A 25,971-nucleotide genomic window follows, 5' to 3' on the forward strand; every position below is an offset into this window, starting at 1 on the left:
ATTTCAGGACTTCTGAGAACCATAATTAGGCTTCATGAATATTAGTGACGTCTAATACTTGGATGAACCACGAAGAAGCATTTCCAAATCTTATTTGACCAGGAAAATCTTTTTTTGCAGAACATGATAGCACTATTATTTTGAAGAAAAAATTTGAGGAAACACACAGCTCTATCTTTCTACCATGCTATAAAATTAAAATCGTCAGAAATGTCCATAGGTCACCAAGAAAAAGAGAACCACCTATTCTCTTGGTAGTTGGTTGTAATACGATACTATAGTTTTGTTTTCATGTTTGTTTTCCCCTTGAAGAAAGATCATATAAATTACAGTTTTGCATCTGTGGTGAAAACTGCAGAAAATAATGTTTATTATGCAAATGAATACTATGTATATTAGGATGATGTGGTACATTTCATTTAGCACCCAAAGAATTTATGTTTCTTGTTATTAAATAATGCAATTTCTATAACCTCGTTTTCTTTTAATTGACTGAGAGGAATCTCAGAACTAAATTTAATTATTCATTTTTGTTATATAATGTTTTATTCTTTTCTCACAGGACCTGTGATGAAGAAACCTAATGACTTTATAACTTGCTATTTGGATAGCTACTTGCTATTATCACTTTAAAACATTTTTATTGAGGTACAATTTATACAGAATAAAGTGCAGAAAATTCTAGTACTGTCTCTTGATGAAGTTTTACATTGGCATATACCCATATAACCTCTACCCAGATCAAGATATAGAATACTTCCAGCATCCCAAAAGGCTCTCTCTTGCTCCCTCTCAGTTAGTGCCTAACTAAGAGGAGCTATTATTCTGATATCTCTCACTACAATTTAGTTTTGCTTGATTTGAATTTCATTCACTGCATTCATAAGGAGATACTCTTTTGTCTCTGGCTTTTTTTCCTAAATATTATTTTGTGAGATTTATTTATGATGTTGAGTGAATTGACAGTTCACTAATTCTACTGCTGTACACTATTCTATTGTATGACTCTACCACTATTTGTTTCTAGCTTTTACCTTTTACGGATAAAGATGTTAAAAACATGCTTGTAACAATATAATTCACATTAGCACCTCCAAAAAACGAAATACTTAGGCATAAATCTAACCAAATATATACAAGATCTATATGAGGGGAAACTACAAAACTCTGATGAAAGAAATAAAAAAGAAACAAATAATGGAAAGATATTCCATGTTCATGAATAGGAAGATTCAATATCACCAATACGTCTGTTCTTCCAAACTTGACCTATAAATTCAATGCAATACCAAACAAAACCCCAGCAAGTTATTTTGTGGATATCAACGAACTGATTCTAAAGTTTATATGGAGAGGCAAAAGACTCAGAATAGCCAACACAACACTGAAGGAGAAGAACAAAGTTGGAGGACTGAGGATGCTACCCAACTTGAAGACTTACCATAAAGCTACAATAATCAAAACAGTGTAGTATTGGTGAAAGAATAGACAAATAGATCAATGGATCAGAATACTGAGCCCCAAAACAGATCCCAATAAATACAGTCAACTGATCTTTGACAAAGAAGCAAAAGCAATACAACAGAGCAAAGGTAGTCACTTCAACAGATAGTGCTGGCACAACTGGACATCCACATGCAAAAAAATGAATCTAGACACAGACCTTACACATTTAAAAAAATTAACTTGAAATGAATCATAGACCTAAATGTAAAGCACAATGCTATCAAACTCCTAGAAGATGACATAGAAGAAAACTTAGATGACCTTGGATACTTGGATATGGTGATGCCTTTTTAGCTACATCACCAAAGGCATGATCCATGAAAGAAATAATTAAAATTAAAAACTTCTGCTCAGCAAAAGACAATGTCAAGAAGATTAAGACAACCCACAGAGTGGGTGAAAATATTTACAAAACATTTCCAAAAGACACATCTAATAAAGGATTGTTATCCAAAATATACAAGAACTCTTAAAACTCAACAATAAGAAAACAAACAACCCAACTAAAAAGTGGGCAAAAGACCTTAACAGACACCTCACCAGAGAAGAGACACAGATGGCAAACAAGCATATGAAAAGAAGCTCCACATCGGGGCTGGCCCAGTTGCGCAGAGGTTAACCCCGGATCCCTGAAGCATGTTCCACTTCAGGGATCTGGGTTTTCCCAGTTCTGATCCCAGGTGCGGACATGGCACCACTTGGCAAGCCATGCTGTGGAAGGCATCCCACATACAAAGTGGAGGAAGATGGGCACAGATGTTAGCTCAGGGCCAGTCTTCCTCAGCAAAAAGAGGAGGTTTGGCAGCAGATGTTTGGTCAGGGCTAATCTTCCTCACAAAAAAAAAAAAAAAGAAAAGAAAAAGAAAAAGAAGCTCCACATCGTATGTCAACAGGGAAATGCAAATTAAAACAACAATGAGATATCACTACACACCTACTAGACTGGCCAAAATCCAGAACACTGACAACACCAAATGCTGACAAGGATGTGGAGCAACAGAAACTCTCACTGATTGCTGGTAGGAATGCAAAATGGTACAGCCACTTTAGAAGACAGTTTGGTGGTTTCTTACAAAACTTAAGATATTCTTACCATATGACCCAAAAATCACATTCCTTGATATTTACTCAAAAGAGTTGAAAACTTATGTCTACTCAAAAACCTGTACATGGATGTTTATAGTGTCCTTATTCATAATTGCCAAAACTTGGAAGCAACCAAGAGGCCCTCCCGTAGGTGAATGGATAAACAAACTGTGGACATCCAGACAATGGAATACTATTCAGCACTAAAAAGAAATGAGCTATCAAGCCATGAAAAGCCATGGAGGAAACTTAAATGTGTATTACTAAGTAAAAGAAGCCAATCTGGAAAGGGTACACACTGTATGATTCCAACTATACAACGTTCTGAAAAAGGCAAAACTATGGAGATAGTAAAAAGATCAGTGGCTGGTTGGTAGGGGTTGGGTGGAGGGGAGGAGGGAAGAACAGATGGAGCACAAAGCATTTTTAGGGCAGTGAAACTACTCTGTATGATACCACAATGATGAATATATGTCATTATACGTTTGTCCAAACCCATAGAATGGACAACACCAAGAGTGAACTCTAATGTAAACTATGGACATCGGGTGGTTATGATGTGTCAATTTACATTCATCAGCATTAAAAAAAAGTGCCACTCTGCTAAGTGATGTTGATAATGGGACAGGCTATGCATGTGTGAGGGCAGGAGGTATATGGGAAATCTCTATACCTTCCTCTCAATTTTACTGCGAACCTAAAACTGGTAAAAAAAAAAATGAAGTCTAAAATAATAAAACAAAACAAAACAAAAAAATGCTTGCACATATCTATACACATTTCTGTTGAATATATACCTGGGAGTAGAACTGCTGAGTCACATGATATGCACATGTTCAGTTTTAGAAGACGACTGCCAAAGTTTTCCAACGTTGTTGGACCAATTTACATTCCAAGTAGTAATGTATATGAGCTCCAGTCGCTCAACATACTCACCAATACTTGTTATTGTCAGGGTTTTTTTTTCAATGTTAGACATTCTGTTGTAGAGAAACCTCATTGTAGATTTAACTTTAGCCTCCCTGATAACTAATGTTGCAAAGTACATTTTCATGTTTATTGGCTGTCTTCTTTTGTAACGTGCTGTTCCAGTATTTTGCCTGTATCTTAAATGGGGTTGTCTGTCTTCCAAATTTTTGTAGATGGTCTTTAATACATTCTCGACATGAGTCTTTTATAGGATATACATATTGAAAATATCTTCTCCAATCATTCTATGACTTGCTTTTCCACTCTCTTAATGGTATATTTTGCTAAAAATTATTTAATTTTAATGATGCCAAATGTATCAATCTTTTTCTTTTGTCATCAGTGTTCTGAGTCCAGTTTAAAAAGCTTTTCCTACCCCCAAGTTCTTGTACATATTCTTCTATGTTATCTCTGAGAAGTCGCCAATCTACCCAGAATTGATTCTGTAGACAGCGTACATTAGGGTCAAGATTCATATTTTCCAAATAGATATTCAATTGTTCCCAGAAATATTTGTTGAAAAGACCATCCTTTTCTCACAGAAATAGAATCCTTGTCATAAATCAGTTGGCCTGTATATGCATGTACTTTCTGGACTCTCTCTATTGTGTTTCATTAGTTTATTTTTCCATTTTTGTGAAATACCACATTGTCTTAATACTTAACCTCGTGTAATACCATTGTCTTAACTGTGGCTTTATAATATGTTTGGAAATGCTCCAGCTTTGTTCTACCACAAGGGTTATCAGACTCAGCACTATTAACATTTAGGCTGGATACTTCTCTGTTGTGGGGAGTTGTCCTGTGCATTGACCTCTCTGTGATTTCCTTATTTCTGAGACATTGGTCCTTCAAATCCTGTTGCCTTGGTTGCTCTTGGGAACCTTCAAATATTGTTTTGTTCTGTTCTATTATATTTTATTCCGCTTTTATAATTACCCCTTGCAGGAAAGTCAATCTGAAACAAGCTTCTTCATAGCTAGGAGCAGGAGTTCTGGAACAGATTATTAACTTTTTGCCTAAGATTAAGTTTTGCATAACATGGTTTCAAATGGCTTTGACTTTCCCCAAATACCAAAAGAACATGTGTAAATAAAAACAAAAAGATGAATAAAGCATAGAGAAATGACAGGATCACTGAATCCTGACTTTTCTTCTGCAATGTCTAAAAGCCTATAAAACTGATATAATCTTGATAAGTATACTTATATACAATGATATAATACATTAGTGTGTTTAAGATCCTGTTTAAGGATCTACTGAGTTTGTCTTGTTTCCTTCTAATACTGGGGATGATTTACAAAAAGATATATACATCCACACAAAGCTCTTCTACCATAAATTGACTACATTTTGGATTTTCTTAAAAGATGGACTGCCTTATGGTTAGAATAATGGATACAGTTTACTGCCAAAGTTGATGACAGATAAAGCTTGTCATATGATCTATGTTGTTATACCTTTTTTTTATCTTGGCAGCATTTAAAAATCTGAGATTCAATTTATGTGCCCCAAATGGGTGAATTAATAGAATTACCAATGTTTTAATCTGTATGTGAAATGGTGATTTTATAGTCAAAATAGGCAATCAAGCATGGGAAAAAAATCATATTCTTACACTTGAGAGAAAATCTACACATTTATGGCAGACTTGCAACATGAGTGGTCTAGTGGCATTAGTAAGCAACACCACCTTTAGCTAGGTCATCATCCTTTTCAGAAATGGAAAATGTTCTTTTTTATATAGAGAAGTAAAAGGTCTTACTATTATTACCATAATATTACTTTTGACTAGGCATTCACTCTAACTTTTAAACTATGGTTACTTGCCTTTTAGGCCTTGCACAGGGATGAAAAGGGACATATTCTTTGCACTCTAACCATGTAAAGGCACCCCACAAGGGCACAAAGGGCTTTGGTGAATATATAAAACATGATTTTGAGAGCCAGTGTGTTAAATAGTGTCACAAACATTATTTCCAAAGGCATTTCTCATTTAAAAATTACCTGTAGAGCATTTTTTACTAGGTTGTGAAAGTTCATAATAATAATATCTTTCATTTATTTTATAGCCACAATATTTTCTTCCCTCATAAACATCTGATTTGATCAAACTTTTTGAGCATTCTTGACAGCTACAGTAAAATCTGATTTTTAAAAATGTTTTTAAAGACTGTTTTTAAACTTTCTAATACAAAAGAATTCCATTTAGCAATAAAATATTAATGACTTTCAACATTTGATGTAAAATATAGCTTGTAATCAAGTAATTCAAATAATTCAGTAATTACGTAATTTGGTTAAATAAAGCAATTAAATAATTTCATTAAAAAACACAAAAACTTGTCTTAAAGACTATAGTTATAAAACTTAAATTATATTTACATATAAATACATATATTTATACATATATGCATGCATGTGATAATTTAAATATATAATTTAATTTACACTTATAAAATCTAAATTGTATATATGTGATGTTTTTAAGTATATAGTATGTACATATATACATACATATATATGCGTGTATATGTATATACTATAAAAAACTGAGATAGGTTTAAAAGAAGACTCCTTAGCATGAATTATCTAGATTTTAATCTATTCTAATGATGAACGACTTTAATTTAGAGTTTTAGATTTCTTGTGAGATGTTAAATAATTTTTAAAAATCTTTTCCTGCTAAAACTGAAAACAATATAGAATTAATTTATAATTTTGTTTCTTAAACTTGTTTTTAAATGTCTATCATATAAACAGTATGACTCTTGCTGACTATTCTTAAAAGCAGGAGTAATTGCTGTAACTTATAAAATCACTACTTAAATTCAAACTAAATCAAGGAAAGAGAGAATTGGGAAGGTGACATGAGAGTTATTTGAAAAACAGATTTTGATTTAAGCAGCTTTCAGTAAGAATATCATTCATTCCAATTAATACAACTTTATGAAATAATACACAATCACACACACATTCTGAATAGTGACCAAAATATAACATATTCTTTGAGTTATTGGTGGATTTAGTACCTGCCTTCTCCAAACAAGCTGACTTCATAAAGGACCGAAAACACAAGAAACTCCCAAAAGAAGTCATGGGAGAGGCCGGCCCGTGGCTGAGTGGTTGAGTTTGCGGGCGCCGCTGGGGCAGCCCAGGGTTTCACTGGATCGGATCCTGGGCGTGGACACGGCACCGTTTGTCAGGCCACACTGAGGTGGCATCCCACATGCCACAACTGGAAGGACCCACAACTGAAAAAATACACAACTATGTACCGGGGCGCTTTGGGGAGGAAAAGGAAAAAATTTTTAAAAATCTTAAAAAAAAAAAAGTAAGTCACAGGAAAACAGAGTATGGAATTTTCCTATTTATCAAAATGAACATTCATTTGAGTTACACGTCTGGTTTATGCTGTAACAAAATTCAAGTGATAGAAAGATCACAATAAAATATTTCCCAAACAATGAAGTAATTAATGCAAGTTTTTAGAGATGCCTTCAAAATGCATTGCTCCTCTCCACTCCAAGAAGGATTTATTGAACCTAAATGTTTCAGTAATTTTTCACTTTTCTCTTTAATTGATTTTCACAATAACCAGATTACAGTCTTTGTAATATCCATTGTAGGAGGGAATAAATATGTGAAATTTAAAGCCTCACACCAGTAGCTTATTTCAGAATAATGTTCTTATTTTAAAGAATCCACGTAATTACAACTTTTACTTTGTTTTGAATGTTTAGAAAATCCAAACTTAACTTCTTAAAGAATATTTAAGCCACATTAATAAGATATATATATTTTAGAGGTAATGGAAATATTAAAAGTATTATGTGCTATTTTTCTCACGGCCTTTGTCAATCAGTGTCACTCTGACAATACACCAGCATGTATACCAGTAATGCCAAGCAATTAAAGACTTTCACATAAGAAATTTTCATAAGAGCAAATTCCAAATTTTCTCCCAGAATGAATATTCAGCTATGCAACAAAGTACTCTAAAAGTCTTCAGAGAAGAACATCTTTTATGTCTGGTTTCCAAATTTTGACTATGTTTTGCAACATTCACACATTAGTTTGTGCTGCTCTGGTCCTATGACGGTGATGAAATCTCACGTATTTTATAACTGCACAAAGCTCACAGACAAAAGCAAACTCAAAGCTGCTGGGATATTTGATGGAAGCACCGACCAATCTCCAGCACAGGCCCTGGAGACACACAGTCATTAACACCCTGGTTCTGTCCTCCCTCCCAGGGCACTGCCTTGGATCGACACTGTCATCACATCGTCCCACAGATTTCTCGTGGAAACGGGGAAATGGATAAACAGGAGGCCATACCAGAAGGGGCTCATCGGGGGCACTGGTGGAGAGCTCGGCAGATGCTGTGCGGACGGTGCTGAGTCCAGTGAGGGAAACATTCGAGAGCCTTCTCCGCCTCACACCACTGCAATTGTTGGGGATTTTAAATGCACATCTCTTATGGTAATTCAGGCCGCATCCTGAAAAGAGAAAGTCAAAATGACTTTTGTTCAACCATAAGTTAAAAGCTATTCTAGTATTAGTTCTAATTATAAATTTTCAAAAATGGTATTACTTCCATTTGTCTTGAGGCTATTTGGAAATTCAAATTTTCTTTTGAGCTTCTCCTGATTTCTTTTCCCAATCTGTAAGTAAGCTGGGTTTTGAATTCTGATTTTACTGGAGTGGCTCAGTAACTACCCTGGTCACCATTCTCTAAAATGTTTTCTGACATAATGGACTTGGGCTTTGAGAATCTAGCCACAAAATTCCAAAGAGAAGATCTGAGCCATTTTTACTGCCACAAGTTCTAATGTGGGTGGACACAGAGGAAAAATCAATCACAATACATCACAACTCTTGATCTACATTGATTTGAATTCTGGGTCCAAAGCTTGTTTGTCTACATGGCCTTGAACAAATTACTTCACCTCAGTTTTCCTGTCTGTAAAATGGGGTAATAACTACCTTGTAGAATTGTTAAGAAAATAGGTAAAATACCTCACAAGCCAAGTTCTGGCTTAAGAAAGAAATTTTGTTTTTAGTCTGTTGCCAAAATAACCAACACAAAAGAAACATATCCACACAATATAAAGGAAAAGACATGAGAATTAGGTTTCCCAGATCAGAGCAAATATGTTGAAGACAGGAAATGTAAAGAAAGGAACAGAATAGAATCCATGCACCCCAAAAAAAGGACCCTGGCAGACACTTGAGGGAAAGAAATCCTTGTTGTAGAGGGCACGATGCAAGCAGATTAACTCCAGCACTGCGTGACTTGGTTGGGGAAAGAAATACCTTACCTTCACATTTGAGGCCTTGACGCACCAACCCCCACAGCATCTCTCCACAGTGATCACAGAAAGCTGGAGCTCTGTACGAATGAACAAAGAGAGCGTGGGGACGGATCTGAAAGTCTTCAAAGGTAGCAGAAGCTGTAAAAATAATGTTGAAAAATAAGTTGAGTGGATACCCTGAGCTGTAGAAAATTAGTATGCAAGATAATTAATATGCAAGTATGGATATAACTCTCCAGGTGGAGTTAGGAACAATAAGATGCAACAGTGCTTGACTTTTAGCCACTAGACTCCATTCTTTCCAACCGTAGCCTGATAAGGGGTAACACAGCAACCCTCTCGCTTCTCTTCCTGCTTGCTGAAGTCTCAGGCCACTTTGAAAACAGCCAAAATGCTGGAAGAAAGCATGAATGAAGGGATGGCTCCAACACATTTACTTGATGTTACTAAAAAATATTTTGCTTTTTCTTTTCCTAAAATAAACCAGAAAGGAATTCAGAAACATCAAGGAAAAGGAAAAATTTGATGAACTGGATTTAAACAGATCAAAAGATGGTGTAGTACTTGAATATGACCATGAAGAGGTACCTTAGAAGGGCAGGGCTCCACTGGAAGACAGATGAGAAATCTGCACAGCCTTTTCTTGGGGAGAGAGAGTTGTTTGAACTCTCAAGGCAATACAACCAACCATTTAAATCATGACCTAAAAATCACCAGGCAGCTTTTTTACCGATATGCCAAACAGAGGGACTGAATACACACATTGGTGGATTCCAGTCCACTCTTTGAGAAAAACACTTTAGCAAATCATATTCATGCTGTAGAGCACCTTGTTGTTATTGGTTATTGTTACGTATTCTATACAATATTCATGTAGAGTACCGAAATTCATTATTGTTTTTTTCTTCTTCTCCCCAAAGCCCTCCAGTACGAAGTTATATATTCTAGTTGTAGGTCCTTCTAGTTCTGCTATGTGGGATGCCACCTCAGCATGGCTTCATGAGCAGTGCTAGGTTTGCACCCAGGATCCGAACAAGCGAAACTCTGGGCCATCGAAGCAGAATGCATGAACTTAACCACTCAGCCACGGGGCCGGCCCTTCATTATTTTTTTAAATTATACTTTCCCACGTGATATTTTTTTTTTTATGTTACAAAAGGAATTCACGCCTTCCTTGTTGTTCAAATCAAGAAGTAGAAAGGTGTAGAAAATTGAAAGTGAAAGACCACCCTTTGTCCAAAATTCTAACGGATAGGGGTGTATTTTTCTAGACCTGTCTGCACACAGAGCCTGATGGTGAGGCTGCCCAGTACAGTCCAAAGCGTGCTGACCCAGGAGCAAGCAGAGCTGGAGGAAGCTTTGCCATTGCCAGGAGTGACACCTCACTTCATCATCAGGAGCCTCAGTTTCTCATACATCAAAAGAGAAAGTCTGACTGATGGTGACTTCCCTGGGCCCTTCAAGTTTAAACTTCCATTAACGGTAGCACAAAACCATGTGCACTTGATTTCACCAGGTTTTATTTAAAGAGAACTTGGGGGGAAATTTAGGCCTTCAATATATTCTTCTATTCTGTCTTCTTCTCTCTTCCTCCTGTTTGTCTTCTTGCCTTATTTTTTCAACACATATTTGTTAAGCACCTTCAGTATTGCCAATGGCACACTGCCAGGGACAGAGATCTAAAGATGAGTAAGATATCTTTGCAGAGCCCATCAGAAGCAGGAAAGACAGATAAAACCAAATAAAGAAAAAACACTACAAGAACTATAAAATAACTTCTAAGGTTCAAAGAACCTGGGAAATGGAGCCAAAGTCACACAGATACTAAACGAGAACTAGGACTACAACCCACAGGTGTTTTGGCCCCCAACCCATTGTCCTTTTCATCAACCAGTGTTACATCTCATCTTCCCTAACACTGCCCAAAGAGTTATATCTAATAGCCCCATGAAGTGGGGAATAAACATTCGCCATCTTCCTGTTGGTGCCTTAGAGAGCAGGCTATCAGCTAACAAATCACTCCCTGAGTGCACTTATGAAATGCTTACCTTGTTAACTCAAGTATGCAAGGTGTGACAGAGTGAATGCTGAAAATGTAGGCAATTCATCGCTGCTAGGGAGGTGTCCAAAACTGTGAGGACAACTTTGAGGGTATCACATCCCTCAGGGCAAGTGATAATAGAACACGCAGGAAAGGGAATCGCTTCTACCATGAAGAATATTATTGATGGTTCCAAAGACATATAACTGGACCATAATAGGACATTAAAAATTTTAATGGGTTTGTTTTTCCTTGAATCTTGAATAAAAAGCACTTTATTCCAAATTAATGTGCTTTATTGCAAGTCACCTATCAACTTATTAATTATTTTTACTCAGTTGGAAAGATAATGAAAATAATAACAAGAATAACAAAGATTTCTTGAGCTCCTACAATATATTGGACACTACGCTAAGACTTTTAACGTGGGAAGAAGGAATTGATCAGAGAACTCCAGCCAAATGACCACGCACCAGCACGGCCCACAAGGACTCCTGACCAGCATGAATATTCCTCATAAACAGGAGTTCAACTGAAATAAGACTGGGAAATTGCATATTATGTTTCTCACTTCGAGATTCACAATATTATGGTTAATGCTTATTCTAAGTAAATCAGTAAAGAGGTATGATTTGGGTACCAATCATCTACTTTCGTGGTTTGGTCAAAATGTGTCTAATTTGGGGAATGCTAAATCCTCTTTAAAATTGGGCTCTCAGACTCATGGATAAGATTTGTTTTTAAAACATCAAAGAAAATACTTTGTGCCAACCATTATCTCCTAGCTTCTTTGTCTCCCCCCTAAAAAAGCCATCCTTTAGGACCAAATAGCTATAATACTATGACAGCAATTAGTTGAATAATTACCGTAGTTTTCAAAATAAGGAACGTTAGAATTTGATAATACTAATACCAAGCTGCGTTCAGATATTTTTTGAATTAATCAGAAAGAATAGAAATAATTAAACTAAAGATTTTCAATGACCAAGTTCCCCCCCCCGCCACCATTTATATCAGGCAAGTTTGTTTTTTCTCTTGTTGAAGGGGATTAACATTCATAAGCTGTTAGCACCCTTGACTTATGTTTAAATGCCATTTTCTAAAGTTCAATTTTAATATTCTCCTGTTAATTTTAGAATAATTAAATACATTTTTAAAATAAAACTACCAAGTGTGGTGAGGTTTTCCATCCATTTGAAATCAAAGCACAACATCCATTCATTATGAATTTCCCTGTTCTGCACCCTGGGGGAAATCAGCATCAGCTGAGTGTATGCATGCCATCTCGTCTAATCACAAAATTGCACTTCAGAGAGAATCACTTAGCACAGGAAAACAAAGTGAATGCTGTAATTCCATTTCACTTAAGTTTTGGAATCAAAATGGACAGATAAGAATAGAAATATTAAAGTGTCTAGAGATTCCAAGAGAGGAACAATGTGCTATCTGTCAGTCTGTCATAATCAATCAGCCGACCTAAATTAAAGCCATATGACAAGGCTACAAACTAAACACAATGGGCCCCTTAGAGTGGTATTTGTATCTCTTTGATTTGCACTATTCACAGTCTATTGTTATACTCCAGTGTGCAAGAGAGGAGAAAATGACAGGCTTTCCTTAGTCATCGAGCATTTGAAACAGGTAATTGAGCCAAAAACTCTAAGATAATCAGTAGTTCTTTTAAGGTTCATTATAAATTGTTGCACAAAATGGAATAAACTGTTTGGTTAGCAGCACAGAAGAAATGAGGCTTCTAAAGCAAAATAAATAATCTCTGAAGGTCAAAATTATTTGCATAATAGAATAAAATAATGTCAGATCCTCCAAGATTTTCAGTAATTTTTTTAACTGGTAATTTTGGCAATTTGGGAGAAGCATTAACTCTTTCTAGCATAGACAAGTTGGGACAGATATAATAAGAAAAAAAGGTTAACACATTGCAAGTATCATCTCATTCAATTTTTCACAAGCAATCTATGAAGTAGATATTACTATTGTTCCTATTTTACAGATGAGAAAACTGAGTCTCAGAGAAATCAAGGTAACACAGGATCTTGATTCAGACAGTCCTCACACCTCAGCCACTCTGAATCAAATTATCATATTTCTCTGACTATTAAACATTCTGGATTATAAACTGCATTTTGATTTTATGAATCACTAGGAAAGATTTGAAAAACACTGCAAGTAAATACAAGGCCCAACCTTTGTAAGATGCAGCCTTATCTCAGAGATGCAAAAAATACTGGAGGGAACAAAAGAGTCCATGAAATAATGTATAGAATGAAATTAATTCAGTTCATGATCAAAAATCCTTTTAACGTGCTTTCTGCATGGACTCCATTTTTTGAAATCCTTCCTCTTCCAAACAAACTGGAGTGACTAACAATAACTGGTTTTTAATTTTTACAGAAATCAAAGGTAATGCATAACCACAGCCAATCGGAGCTTTGTGTCCACATGATAACCAGCATCATCACATTCAACTGATAAGTCTGGCCAAAAGCAAAACATTATGAAGCTTTTTAAAGCTCTTAAGATTTGTCGTAGATAAATTTGCTTTTTCCTTAACCTCTGGAATATTGAAAATAGCTTCTGGATACCACTTCACCCACATAAATACACATACTTATCAGTTTTCAGGTATTCTGTGGATAAGAAACTATGCCTACTTTAACATCCTACCATTCATCCATACACATACATAATGGATATACATAAATAATCCTCTGCTCCCTGAGATCTTTCATTGGTGGAATGATGACTACTCACAAATCAGTTCATTATATTTGTGAATATTTCCAATAATTAGAAAGGCTTTTTATACTGAGCCCAAAACACTCCTCTGTAACTTATACAGGCGGTGACAGTTCTAAAAGCAAGCATGTAAAATTAAGACACATCATGTCTTTCTCAAATCAGTGCATGTAGGCCAAGTGGTCCTAATACCTTCAAGCATGTAGTTGATTTATGTTATGCTTTAATAATATATCTAAAACCTACTAGGTAATATAGCACAAATATAGTGATAAAGAATAATAAAATGATAAGGAATAGTATCCATTATTGAGGGTTTTAGGTCAAAATCAAGATGACAGATTCATAAATAATGAAAATACAAAATGCAGGGATGGAAACACAAAAGAAAGCCTGACTAAGACCGCCTGGTCTCTCAGGGAAAGCTTCATCAAGGAGGGACATCCTGGGACAGAATCTGGAAGGATGAAGAGTATTCCGAAAAGCAGAGAAAGGGATAGAGAAAAGAGGGAACATTTTTATATAGTCTGATTTTATTTAATTAGAGATAATTTATAGGATTATCTATAGATTTCTTTATAATTATAATTATGGTGGGTTCTTGACACTTCACCATCTTTGGTGCACCGTAGGACAGTTAGCAAGAGTGACTCCAAATTATCCGTGAGGCAAGTAACTGAGAGATGACAACAGATCATTTCCATGCCCCTGTGGTCCAGACTTGTGACAGTGCTTGTTAAATTAACCGTACACATGTGTACTTCCCTCCCCCTCCACCCAATATACACATACCTACACCCTGAGGCTAGTCATTTCTTTCTGCTTCTCCAATGGTACCAGTCCTTTCAAGTCATGTTTGTACCAGATTCTCCCTTCATGCAAACATTGTCCAAATTAATCACACATTTCACATTTTTGTTATACCTGGAGACATCTAGCATTGGGAAGACCCCAAGGCTCTCCAGTGATAAGAACATCACACACATTTTTCTTGAGATATTTGCAATAGCATCTTTCAGATGGGTGAAGAAAAAGAGATGGAAATTTCCATTTTTGACTCACATCTGACCAGAAAAACATTAGTGAGGTGCAATGATGGGAATTTGGGAGGCTGTGAATATATCATCCCAAAGATGACAGCAGCCAAGAGAAAAATCATAAAATGTATTTAGATATGTTGATTACGCAGTTCATAAAGTTCTGGAAAAATATTTTATAAGTCCATGGCCAAAGACGTAAAAAAAATATGGCTCCAAGAGGAATAAAAAAGTCTCACAAGCCAGATTGATAGCATAACAACAAGTTACCCTAATTAGGAGGAAAAGGGGATGGTATCTAGAGAAGATGACGTAACAACTCTCTGATAAGCACAGATTGAGAGAGAATCCATCAACTACAGAAAGAGCAGCAGAGTCAGGGTGAAGGCACACAGTGACTCTGGCCAGTCACCCTGATAAGAACCATTCTAAGAAGACTAAAAGACGGAAAAAAACCGAAGCTTTGAAAAAGCTGAAACAGAACAAAAGGCCTTTTAGCTGTGTTATATATGGAAAGAATGAGGCAGAGATAGGCCTGAACCATAGAAAAAAATACTTTAATGCTAACTGACAAAACAGAAAAAGCTAAACTATTCGCTTGTAGTTTTGATTCTATCTTTTCTAGAAGTGGATTATCCTCAAACTGAAAAAAAAAAAAAGGGAAAAACAAATATACTTGAGAAAGAAATGGGGATGAACAAAGATTATCTAAGACGGTTACATGAACTGTTTTCAATAAGCCTAAACGACTTACGCATAAGATCTCAAAAATTCACTTTTATCTTAAGAAGACATCTCCCTAAACATTCTAACAGAATCTTATTTGGCTTAATGAAATTATTCTAAAGGCTTTCTGTAAGAAAAATAGAACATATTCTGATAAGAATGGAAAAGTTAAAAGGAGAATAATAATGACATTCAGCCCTATTTGACGTCAAAATATTCTATAGAATTACGATATTTAAAAATATGTTGTGGTTGTGTAAGAAAAAAGAGAGATCAATAGGACAGATCTGACAACACAGAAATCCACCCAATGTATGAATTTAAAATATGATAGAAGAGAGATCACAAATCAATAAAGAACGGAAACACTATTTAACAAATGATTAACAATTAGCTACTTGGGGGAAAACACAATTTAGAAGCTTATCTCCTACTATCTAGATCTAGATATCTACAGATATCTAAATATAGATATATATACCTCTCTCCATCTCTCCATGCTGATGGGTAAATTCCAAACCATACAAAAACTAGAGAGCAACAGAAGTGAATGCTTTTCAAATTTCTGGAGGAAAAATGACTTTAGAAAGTGACAGGAATTCATAAATCTCTAAAGTGATGGAAGAAATCGAATGGGAAAGATTCATTAGCATGATCATGTAGCAGGCACTACTGGTTGACTTGCAAAGAGCCATATAATAGTCTTTTATTTAGCATGGTTACAATAGGTTTATTTATAATAATTATATATGCCAGGTCACAGAAAGCTAATTATGCTTAATACTTCCAGGTATTTAGAATATAATTGCTAACATTCATGAAGAGATCCCTATGCATTGTTAGATACCAGGCACGCAGGTGACAAGGCCTATGTTTGACAAGGAAAGTTCACATGTATTCATTCCTGCTCAGAAAGAAACAAATGCCCTCCTTTTTTTTTTTTTTTTTTTTTTTTATCTTTTTAACCAGAAGCAAGCAGCAGGACAGTAGGAGTATTTCATGGCAGGGCTAAACCCTGTTCCAGAAGTAGCCTAGGATCTGTTCATGAACTGGGAGGGTTAACAGCTAACACCTGAACCATCCTGTTTCCCTCCCAGGCAACTAAGTTCTATGACTGCTACAGAATATCTGCTCTGAAAGCAGCAACGCCTCCTGCCAGGAAGATGCTCCTGGGATGACACAGATACAAAATGAAGCTCTATGGGACTAAAGGAGGAGCTATAAGCTGGAGTTCTTTTATTCCATCCATATTCACACTAAGAAGCTGGCCAAGAACACTCCCCTCAGTATACTTTTTGACCCTGCCATTACTGCCGTATGCTTCCCTGTCTTTCATACAAAGCTTTCCTTCTGTTTGGCATGCAGCTACCCCTCAGGTGGCTAACTCCTACCCATCCCACAGCTCAGCCGGGCATCACCTGCTCTGGGAAGCCTTCTGCCATCCACCTGCCCCCACCTGATATAAGCTGCCCTGTTCTGTTCTCAAAGGCTCTTAGGCACACTTTTATTATAAAACGTATCACTCTATCCTGCCACCCTTACTCCTTTATCTGTTCACACATTACATAGATTGCTGGAGGACAGAGATGGCACCTTCTCTGAGCTCATATGCACATATTAAGTAATCAATTAATGTCCTCAGTTGAAGAAATAAAGCAATGCCTTTAAACTCACATTGCTTGCCTGCTGTTCTAAGGTTCTACATTTTAAGTCCTAATAATCTGTAAATATAGTATTTCAAGTTCAAGGCAAAGCCCATCAGAATCATAACATGGATCACACTTTAAAAAGTGTCTGGCAATGCTTTCCAGGGAGGTCTTGCTAGTGCCATCTTACTCTACAGGCAGCGTGGTGCAGGTAGTGATGAAAAGCAGGGCCAGAGTGTCAGAGTATACCTGGGTTCCAACACTGCTCATGGTGAATGGGCGACCGTGGCTAAATCATTTCACTTCTCTCAACCTCAGTGCCCCTCTCTATTAAAGCAGCTTAGTGAAGCTCGCCTCGCTGGGCTGTGAGGAGGACACAAGTGATCAGCACAGTCCTTGGCATACCGTTGGTAGCTATCACAAAAATTTCTTAGCATAATGATTAACAGTATGTGCTTTGTAATCAGAAAGACCTGGGTTTGAATCCCAGTTATTATTAAATTTATAATTATTATTATTGTTATCATCATCAATACTAATAGAGGGAAATACTGCTTTTAAAGTCTATTCTGAATTTACAGCACTTAAAAAAACTAAGGGCTTTAAAAACTATTATTATATGTTCCCTCTACTACCTCATAAAGAATACGTTTCCACTCCAGAGGAAATTGCTTTTCTATCTGCAGCTCTGGTTAACATTAATTAAATGGAGCTAAGTCCATAGGACTGTGTCTAGTTCCTTCTCTAAAACGAATCAATTAACAGCTGGGAATTGCAGTGGGGAGAGAAGGGTCACCACGTCCTGATGTGACTGAATGACAAATGCCACAGCTGGAAAGAGATTAGAGAGCATCTCAGGTCAAGAAAGAACATAAATGGTGGCCCCATGCGTCCAACATAGAGGAAAAAGAAAATTAAGTAAAAATGTCATGGAGTCAAATTCTAGCTAATGAGTGCAGGCTCTGCAGGCCCCCTGAATAGAGGGAAAGAAAGGTCAGGTCTGTTTCTTAGAAAGCTCCATCACATACAGGAGACTTCATACCTTTAAAAGGATAATGACCTCATTTACATGAGGAACACCAGCATACAAATTGCCCTTTAGACTACTTACAAAAGGCTTGTAGACAAAGGCTAGGTATGGTATTATACTGAAATGTTCTAATAGGCAGCAGGGTTTCTGGCGACAAATAGCATCACTGTTGTCAAATACATTTGCACGTAGAGACATCAAGTCGAGATCCTATACGCTTTGCTTCAAGTTTCTTTAAATCTCACTATACTTTTCATAAAAACAGATGCTTACTTTTCATTCACAAACAACAAAACCCTTAAAAGCTGTGAAATCTGCCGGGTATTCCTACTCCAGAAGAAGTAACAGCTCAATGACAGCTAAATTCAATTCAGTGCCTCTGACCAGGCGCCTGCTGTGGGCAGGAATTGTTCTGGCTGCTGCTCAGGGGGCCGGAGTTCAGAAAAGAGAACTTGCAGCTGAGCGACTCCCCTCACTCTTTTTGCAGAATCAGGCTGATTGATTCAGTTGGTCCACTCTGGTTCATCAGAATAGGAGCTTTATTAATTGAAAATCTGAGTTTATGCTTTTTAGCCAGGTTTATTGAGGTATCATTTACATAAAGTAAAATCCACCTTTTTTGTGTACAGTTTTGACAAACACATACAGTTGTGTTACCAATAGCATAATCAAGATATGGAACTATTTTATCAACCCTTCCCAAATTCCCCTGTGCAACTTTGTATATAAACTCTTCCCCAACCCCAACCCCTGGCAACCACTGACTTATTTTCTGTCCGTTTTCCACAATGTCATATAAATGTAGCCCTTGAGGCTAGCTTCTTCCAGCACAACGCATTTGAAATTCATCCACCTTGTGTGCATCATTCCTTTTTATTGCTGAATGGTATTCCACTTGGTTGACACGCCACAGTTTGCTTATCCATTCACCAGTTGAACCCTTTCAACAGAGCATCAGTTCACCCATTCACAGGGCATGAGGACCAAGGGTCATGCTGGGACTGAGGATAGCGGGGATCTGGGGTCCAGAGCCCCAGGTTCCAATGGGGAGGTAGACGTGGAAAGGAACGTTTATTTGTGATGTGTACAGGCCATTCACATGGGAACTTTACTGTTGAAAACAATTTCCTTTTTACAACACTGGACAGCATATGACTTTTAGAGTGAGATAAAGTGACTCCACTGCTGTTACCATCTACCACTTATAAGCTGCAGGATCTCTCTGTACCTCATTTCCCTCATCTTTGAAACGGGTATAATTATTAACTCAAAGAATAGTTTCATAATCCTTGCAATGAGAAAACACTTAAAAATAACAGCATCATACTTTGCACTACACTGGGGTAGTACACAAAATATAGTAACACAGGGTAGACTTCTTCTCAAATATGTACATGTAGATTAATAATAATCTTCTGTTTTTGCACCATTTGCAAAAATTAACTCAAAGTAGATCACAGACTAAACTATAAATATAAAACCTAAACTATAAAACTTCTAGAAGAAACCTCAGAAAAAATGCTTATGACCTTGATTTAGGCAAAGATGTCTTAGTTACAACATCAAAAATATAACTCACTTTTCAAAATTGATAGACTTTATCAAAATTAAAACTTCTGGTCTTTGAAAGACTGGTTAAGGAAATGAAGAAAAAAGCTACAATCTGGGAGAAAACGTTGTTTTGTTTTTGAGGAAGATTAGCTGTGAGCTAACTACTGCCAATCCTCCTCTTTTTGCTGAGGAAGACTGGCCCTGAGCTAACATCCATATCCATCTTCCTCTACTTTATACGTGGGACGCCTGCCACAGCATGGCTTGCCAAGCGGTGCCATGTCCGCACCCAGGATCCGAACCGGCAAACCCCGGGCCACCGAGAAACGGAACGTGTGAACTTAACTGCTGCGCCACGGGGCCAGCCCCCTACAAAATACATTTTTGATAAAGGACTTGTATCTAGAATATATTAGAAACTCTCAACAGTAGAGAAACCACATGGAAGGCAAAGGAGCTCATGAAACCTAGTTCGCTGTGGTCCACTGGGGTTCAGTGGGCTTTGGTAAATTAGTTCGGGATCATCATCAACATTTATGATATTCGTTCAATCACAAAATCATTCGTGTTCCAAATATTTATGCATCTGGGGACATAAGTCACTCACATACAGGGCTTCCCATACTTGTCTTAGGATCTTATACCACATTCCACCTTTGGAACTGAAATCAGAAACTACAGTTCTAATACTTAAGGGAATATTTTGGAAGATTAAGTCATCATTATCAAACAATTTTTAGAAAACATCACCAGTAATTGCAGATTATGATTTTTAATCTAAAATTAACTATGTTTGGACAGCCTTTAATTAATTTTGTGCAACATTCACTTTTTGATTATCAAAATACTCTGCATGTGTATGGCAAGTAAATTAATATTTCAACTTTGTTCATTTATTCACTTCATATACATTTTATTCTCACATAGGACTATTACAATCATACCTGATTTTAGCATTTATTTTAATGCCATTCATTCTCCCTGTTTACAATACAAATCACAACGTCATTATTTTTAAAAGAAATAAGGGGCTACTTTTATCATCATATAAATTCCGAACTAATCATCTAGTGATTTCAGGACAATAAAAGATAAATAATGCAGGAAAAAATCTTTAAAAGGAGATGTAAATTTTCATCTAAATTTGATGTTTCCTGTTACAGTTTCTTTTAGGGAAGTGATTCTCACACAGTTGTACTGTTTTCCCAGTGAGATATTCCAGCATTGGGAAGGAGGGGAACGAAGGAGTTTTCTAATTATACACGAACCTCTTGGAATTCTGATAGCAACACCTTTCCTAGTCTAGAGGAGCATTCTCCTGTGACAGTATTATTCCATGGGATGGCAGTTTACTTCGTGCTGGGCATGTCAGTAACACGGAGGCAGAAAGGATTGTGTTGTTCAATACGGTGTAACGAGTTAGGAATGCCAGTTCTGGAGCAAGAGGGCCTTGGTCTGAAACTCAGCCTCTCTACTTACTAGATGTCTGAGCCTGGCCATGTTTCTTGTGGGTCTTAGTTACCCTATCTGTAAAGTGAGAGTGATAAGTATAATAGCAATTCCCTCAGGACTACACGTATATAAAGCATTTAGACCAGTGCCTGGCACAGAACTTTGTCATAATACATGTTTGCTAAAATTTAGGAAATTTTCTTAAATTTCTTTATTCTCACATTACAGTTATTGTTGATGCACGATGATATTTGCAATAAGCTTGTCCTGTCTAGTTTATTCTGTCCATATTCATTTCATAATTTATTTGTTTTAAAGTTATGTGAAAATATTACAGGACTGGAACGGTGTGACAACTTTTTGTTTAGCTTTCATAGAGAATAATTTTTTAAATGCTGTTTCTAAATTGAAAGTTTATCCCTGCTAACTCTTGTAATCAACACTTGAAAATCATCAACGAAAAGAAATATACTGAGGACCAGGATCTCAATTCCCTGTTTTGGTTTTGTCTTTGTTTTATTTTGTTTCATTTTTATCCTGCAGAATAAAACTGGCATTTCAGATACTCAGCAGCTATATGTTGAATGAATGCATTATCTCTATCTTTCTCAAAGAAACATTCATTCGTTCAACAAGTACTTATTGTTGCCAAGATAAACAAAAATTTATTTAGTACTTACTATAATCAGCCAGGTAAGGTGCTAATCAACATTAGTAATGATGATGATCATTATTGTTGTTATTTTGAATGACTTTCCATTTATTCAATTTTTTAATGTCCTTAACGTTTTCATAATGTGGCTCCTATAGTTGTCTAAGGATGGGATTAGGTTCATGTGTTTATTTCAAAGAAACCCCAAATACTAGTGGCATAAACAAGACAGAAATGTGTTACATCTCACATAAAGAGATAGGCAGTTCCATGCTGCTACGGCTACTCCACGAATCTAAGCTCCTTCCAGCTGACCACTCGGGTATCTCCTGAGCTTGGTTTTTCCTTCAGCTCCAATATGGCCATCAATTCTAACCCCTGGGATAGGGAAACAGGAGAGCCTACCTCCTTTTACCCACACTTGTTGGAAGTCACTAACTGCAAGGAATCCTGCAGAAAATGTGTCCCCAAAAAATGGGGATTCAAATCACTAAAGAATGAAGAGAGGAAGGATATTGGGAGACAAATCGTCTCTTTTAGAGTGAATGTTCTTTATATTTTTATATTTCCTCGAATATCAATGGGAGCAATTCCTGAGTTCAAGTTTGTCTCTGCAAAGTGCAAGGGGCAACTGAGAAAACCCCAGATATTCAAGCAGGGGTAGATGAGGAGCAGGCAAATGGGTACGCAGGATACATAATGAAGTTTAGAGTAGGGTTTGGGCCTGGAGAGTTAATTTGGGAATCATCAGCATAACAATAGCAAATAAAGCCCTGTGAATTTATGACATCCTCTAGAGCTTAATTTCCAGTATGGTAGCCACTTGCCACTTGTTGGTATTCTGATTTAAATTTTAAAAAATTAAAAATTCAGTTCCTCAGTCACACTAGCTACATTTCAAGTTCTCTTTGGCCACACATGACTAGCGGTCACCGCATTGGAAAGCACAGAACATTTCCAAGATTGCAGAAAGCTGTATTGGACAGCACTGCTCTAGAGAGAGAATCTAGCCAAGAAAAAGGACCTTGTAGCTGTTACATAAAACAGAGAGTGATTTTTTAATATTTATTTATTAAGCTCAAGTTTAATCTTTATTCTCAAGCTTTATAATCATTGCACTTACTAGTAATGGGCTAACATTTATTGAACTCTTACTTTTAGTCAGGTTCTGTGCTAAAGGCAATCTATTATTTATTTTATTTAATTCCCCAAATTCACAAATGAGTGCTGTTATTATCCTCATTGTATAGATGAAGAGATTAAGGTTTTTGATGTGGGCAAATTAGGCTACAAGCTAATAACAGGGAAATTCTGGAGAAAATTTAGATTAATCCGAATCCGGACTTCTATATGGATATGTTTCTTTTGTGGTGTTACTGCATTTGAACAAAGGTGAATACCAGTAAAGATAGCTCTTCTTAACCTTGACTGGACTGTGCCTAATATTCTAGTTAAATATGATGCTGTTGATTTGGGTTAGTTATTTCTCATTACTTTAAATGAGTAATAAAATTCATGACAGAACCTAAAAGTTGATTTACTAATAATGTCAAAGGATCTTTTTATTCCTAGAATAACTTACTTGGTTATTTTGTGTTATTCTTTGGTATTCTTACGGATTCTATTTTTTCCCAATATTTTATTTAGGACACTTGTATTCAGGAAGCAAAAATAATATTTCATTAATTTCATGTGGGTTCTGATTTCAGATATTCTTGGATTTTAAGTATAATTTTACTGCTAGGTAAGGAGGTGATTCCTGGCAAATTACTTAACGTCTCTATACCTCTGAAAAAGGCTTATCATTGTACCTAGAGAACCGTAAGTGCTCAAAAATATTAACCATTCCATTAGTGGACACGGTCTACAGTTTTCTTTCTGTCTTAGTCTGGGCTGCTTTAAGAAAATACTACAGACTGGGTAGCTCACAAAGAACAGTTCTGGAGGGGACGAAGTCCAAGATCAAGGCACCGGCAGATTCAGGGTCTGCAGGGGGCCCACTTCCTTGTTCAGAGATGGCTGTTTCATTGCACCTCTCACGGCAGAAGATGTGAGGGCACTCTCTGGGGTCCCTTTTTAAATCCTATTTATGAGGCTCCACCATTATGACCTAATCACCTCCCAAGGCCCCACCTCCTAATACCATCACCTTGGGCGTTAGGATTTCAACATGCATTTGGGGGGGTACATAAACATTCAATCCATTGCAGTTTCCTTTTCTTTCTTATACTGTCTCTTCCAGGTTTTGGTATTAAAATTTTGCTAGATTTGGGTAATTTATTGGACTGGGTTTTTCAACTCTTATGCGTTCTCAAATAGTTTATGCTTAAGTGATAGACATCTCACCTAAACTTGCCTACACAATGCTCTTTTTTTGAGGGGATGGAGAGAAAGTTGTAGAGTTGGTACATCTTAAATTTCAATTTCTTTCTATCAAAAAGTGTGTGTGTGTGTGTGTGTATCAGAGAGTAAAGAGGATATTCTAGTAACTTCTTAAATCTTACTATTAAAATGTATTCCAATACTTAACTGATTTTAATTGTATCTCTGATGAAAATAATGGATTTTAACATAAATGTGCAGATTTAAATTAATAAACTGTGAATATTTGAGTCACAACATAATTAGCATACATTTGACGTGATAATCCTCATCTTAAATCATAAAATATTACTTGAAATGATAATAAGCAAGCATTAAAATAAACATCAAAACAGAAGACACTTTGTACATCAACTTTCAGCTTTAGGTAAGTTAAAAGCTTCAGCCATTATTAAAAGCTGCCTGTTAATCAGAAGGACACGTGGCAAGAGAGAATATGATCACTTTCCTGGACTCCTTTTAGTAATTTTCCTAGATGAAAATAATAAAGAAAAAAAGTACAAAACTCAGAAACCAAGCCATGTGCCACATTTATCAAAAAAGCTGATGAAAATGAACCTAAAAGTGGAAATTTAAAATGGAAGAAAGCTGATTTGATGCTAAGCAGAGAATAGATTAAACATGCACCATATGGCAATTTTAGCCCATCTTTCCAGAGTGTGCTATAAACATAACATTAGCACAAGTGATTCTGAGCAAAATGTTCCAAAAGGTGACTTTGCCTGCAGGATTATTACATTTGGTAGAGCTTTGAAGTCATTTTCAAAGGCCATTGTTCTCAGTACTCAAAGATTATATCTGGCCTTCAACATTTTTTGGCTTGCTCCACATTTACAGTAACATTCTCTGGATTATTTCGACACTCAACATGACTAAACTAAACAAAAACAGCATTCTCCAGCATATTTAAAACAAAGTAGCAACAGATTCACGGCCAACCCTCCAGGATTTTATATTCTAGCTGAGGAAAGATAATAAAAACTAAAAGACAAACAAAATAGTCAAGTAGACCATAGCACAGTATGTGACCAAACAAGGATCTGGAGATTGTAAAGATCAGGAAGAGTTCCAGGCAAAGAGAGGGGAGAGTATATGGCAAGATTTGCTGTAAAAGATGAAGGAAGGTATAAATCTTGGATTGAAGAAGAAATAGAATTTCTCAGATAGAAACAGAGTGGGAATAAAGTTCAGAAGAGGAAACGAACGTGGGAAGTGAGGGGACTGGAGGAATCAACGTGGCTGGAGGGGAAGGTTACTATAGTCAAGCTGTGGGAAAGACAGTGGATAGTTTCTTTGGGATTAGCTGATGGCCAATTTGGGTAGTTCAAGTTGAGGCTCTAGAAGGCAATAAGACATAGTTTGGACTCTTTTTAAAAAATGACTGTAATTTATTTTAGTTAAAAGTATCACATATACAAAACAGCATATATAACATATGTGTAGTTTAAAGAATACTAATAAACAGTCATTGTACTTTCCATCCAACTGAAGAAAAAGAAAATCACCGTTACCTTAGAAGCTGCCTTGGGATCCCCTCCCCAGAGGGGTGGACTCAGCAGGCAAGTGTCAGAGTCTCAGTGAGATTAATTGAGTAGTGTTAAGGAGCATTTAGAGGAAGACACAAAAAGAAGAGAGACCCCTTAGAGAGAAATAAGAATGCTGGGGGTCTTAGACCAAGAAAGGAGTGAGAATACAGAAGAAAGAAAAAGTCAACAGTTTATTATTGTACAAGTTTTGGAAGGTAAATATGACTCAGTTTGATGTTGTGTGTTTTGTTATTTTACTTGCTTGAGTTGTTTTAGTTTGGCTTGTTTCTGC

General features: G+C 36.4%; 1 protein-coding gene across 2 annotated transcripts in view; it reads right to left on the reverse strand.

The window, feature by feature from the left end:
* PRKD1 (protein kinase D1) overlaps positions 1–25,971 on the reverse strand; it is a 286,605-nt gene that overhangs the window by 65,123 nt on the left and 195,511 nt on the right. For both annotated transcript variants that reach the window (XM_023623404.2, XM_023623408.2), the window contains exons 3-4: positions 8,886–9,017; positions 7,903–8,063 (exon numbers count right to left, since the gene is read on the reverse strand). In XM_023623404.2, coding sequence (XP_023479172.2) covers positions 7,903–8,063; positions 8,886–9,017 — 293 coding nt within the window. The remainder of the gene's footprint in view (positions 1–7,902; positions 8,064–8,885; positions 9,018–25,971) is intronic.

Source organism: Equus caballus, chromosome 1 (genome assembly GCF_041296265.1).
Source record: "Equus caballus isolate H_3958 breed thoroughbred chromosome 1, TB-T2T, whole genome shotgun sequence".
Lineage (NCBI taxonomy): Eukaryota > Metazoa > Chordata > Mammalia > Perissodactyla > Equidae > Equus > Equus caballus.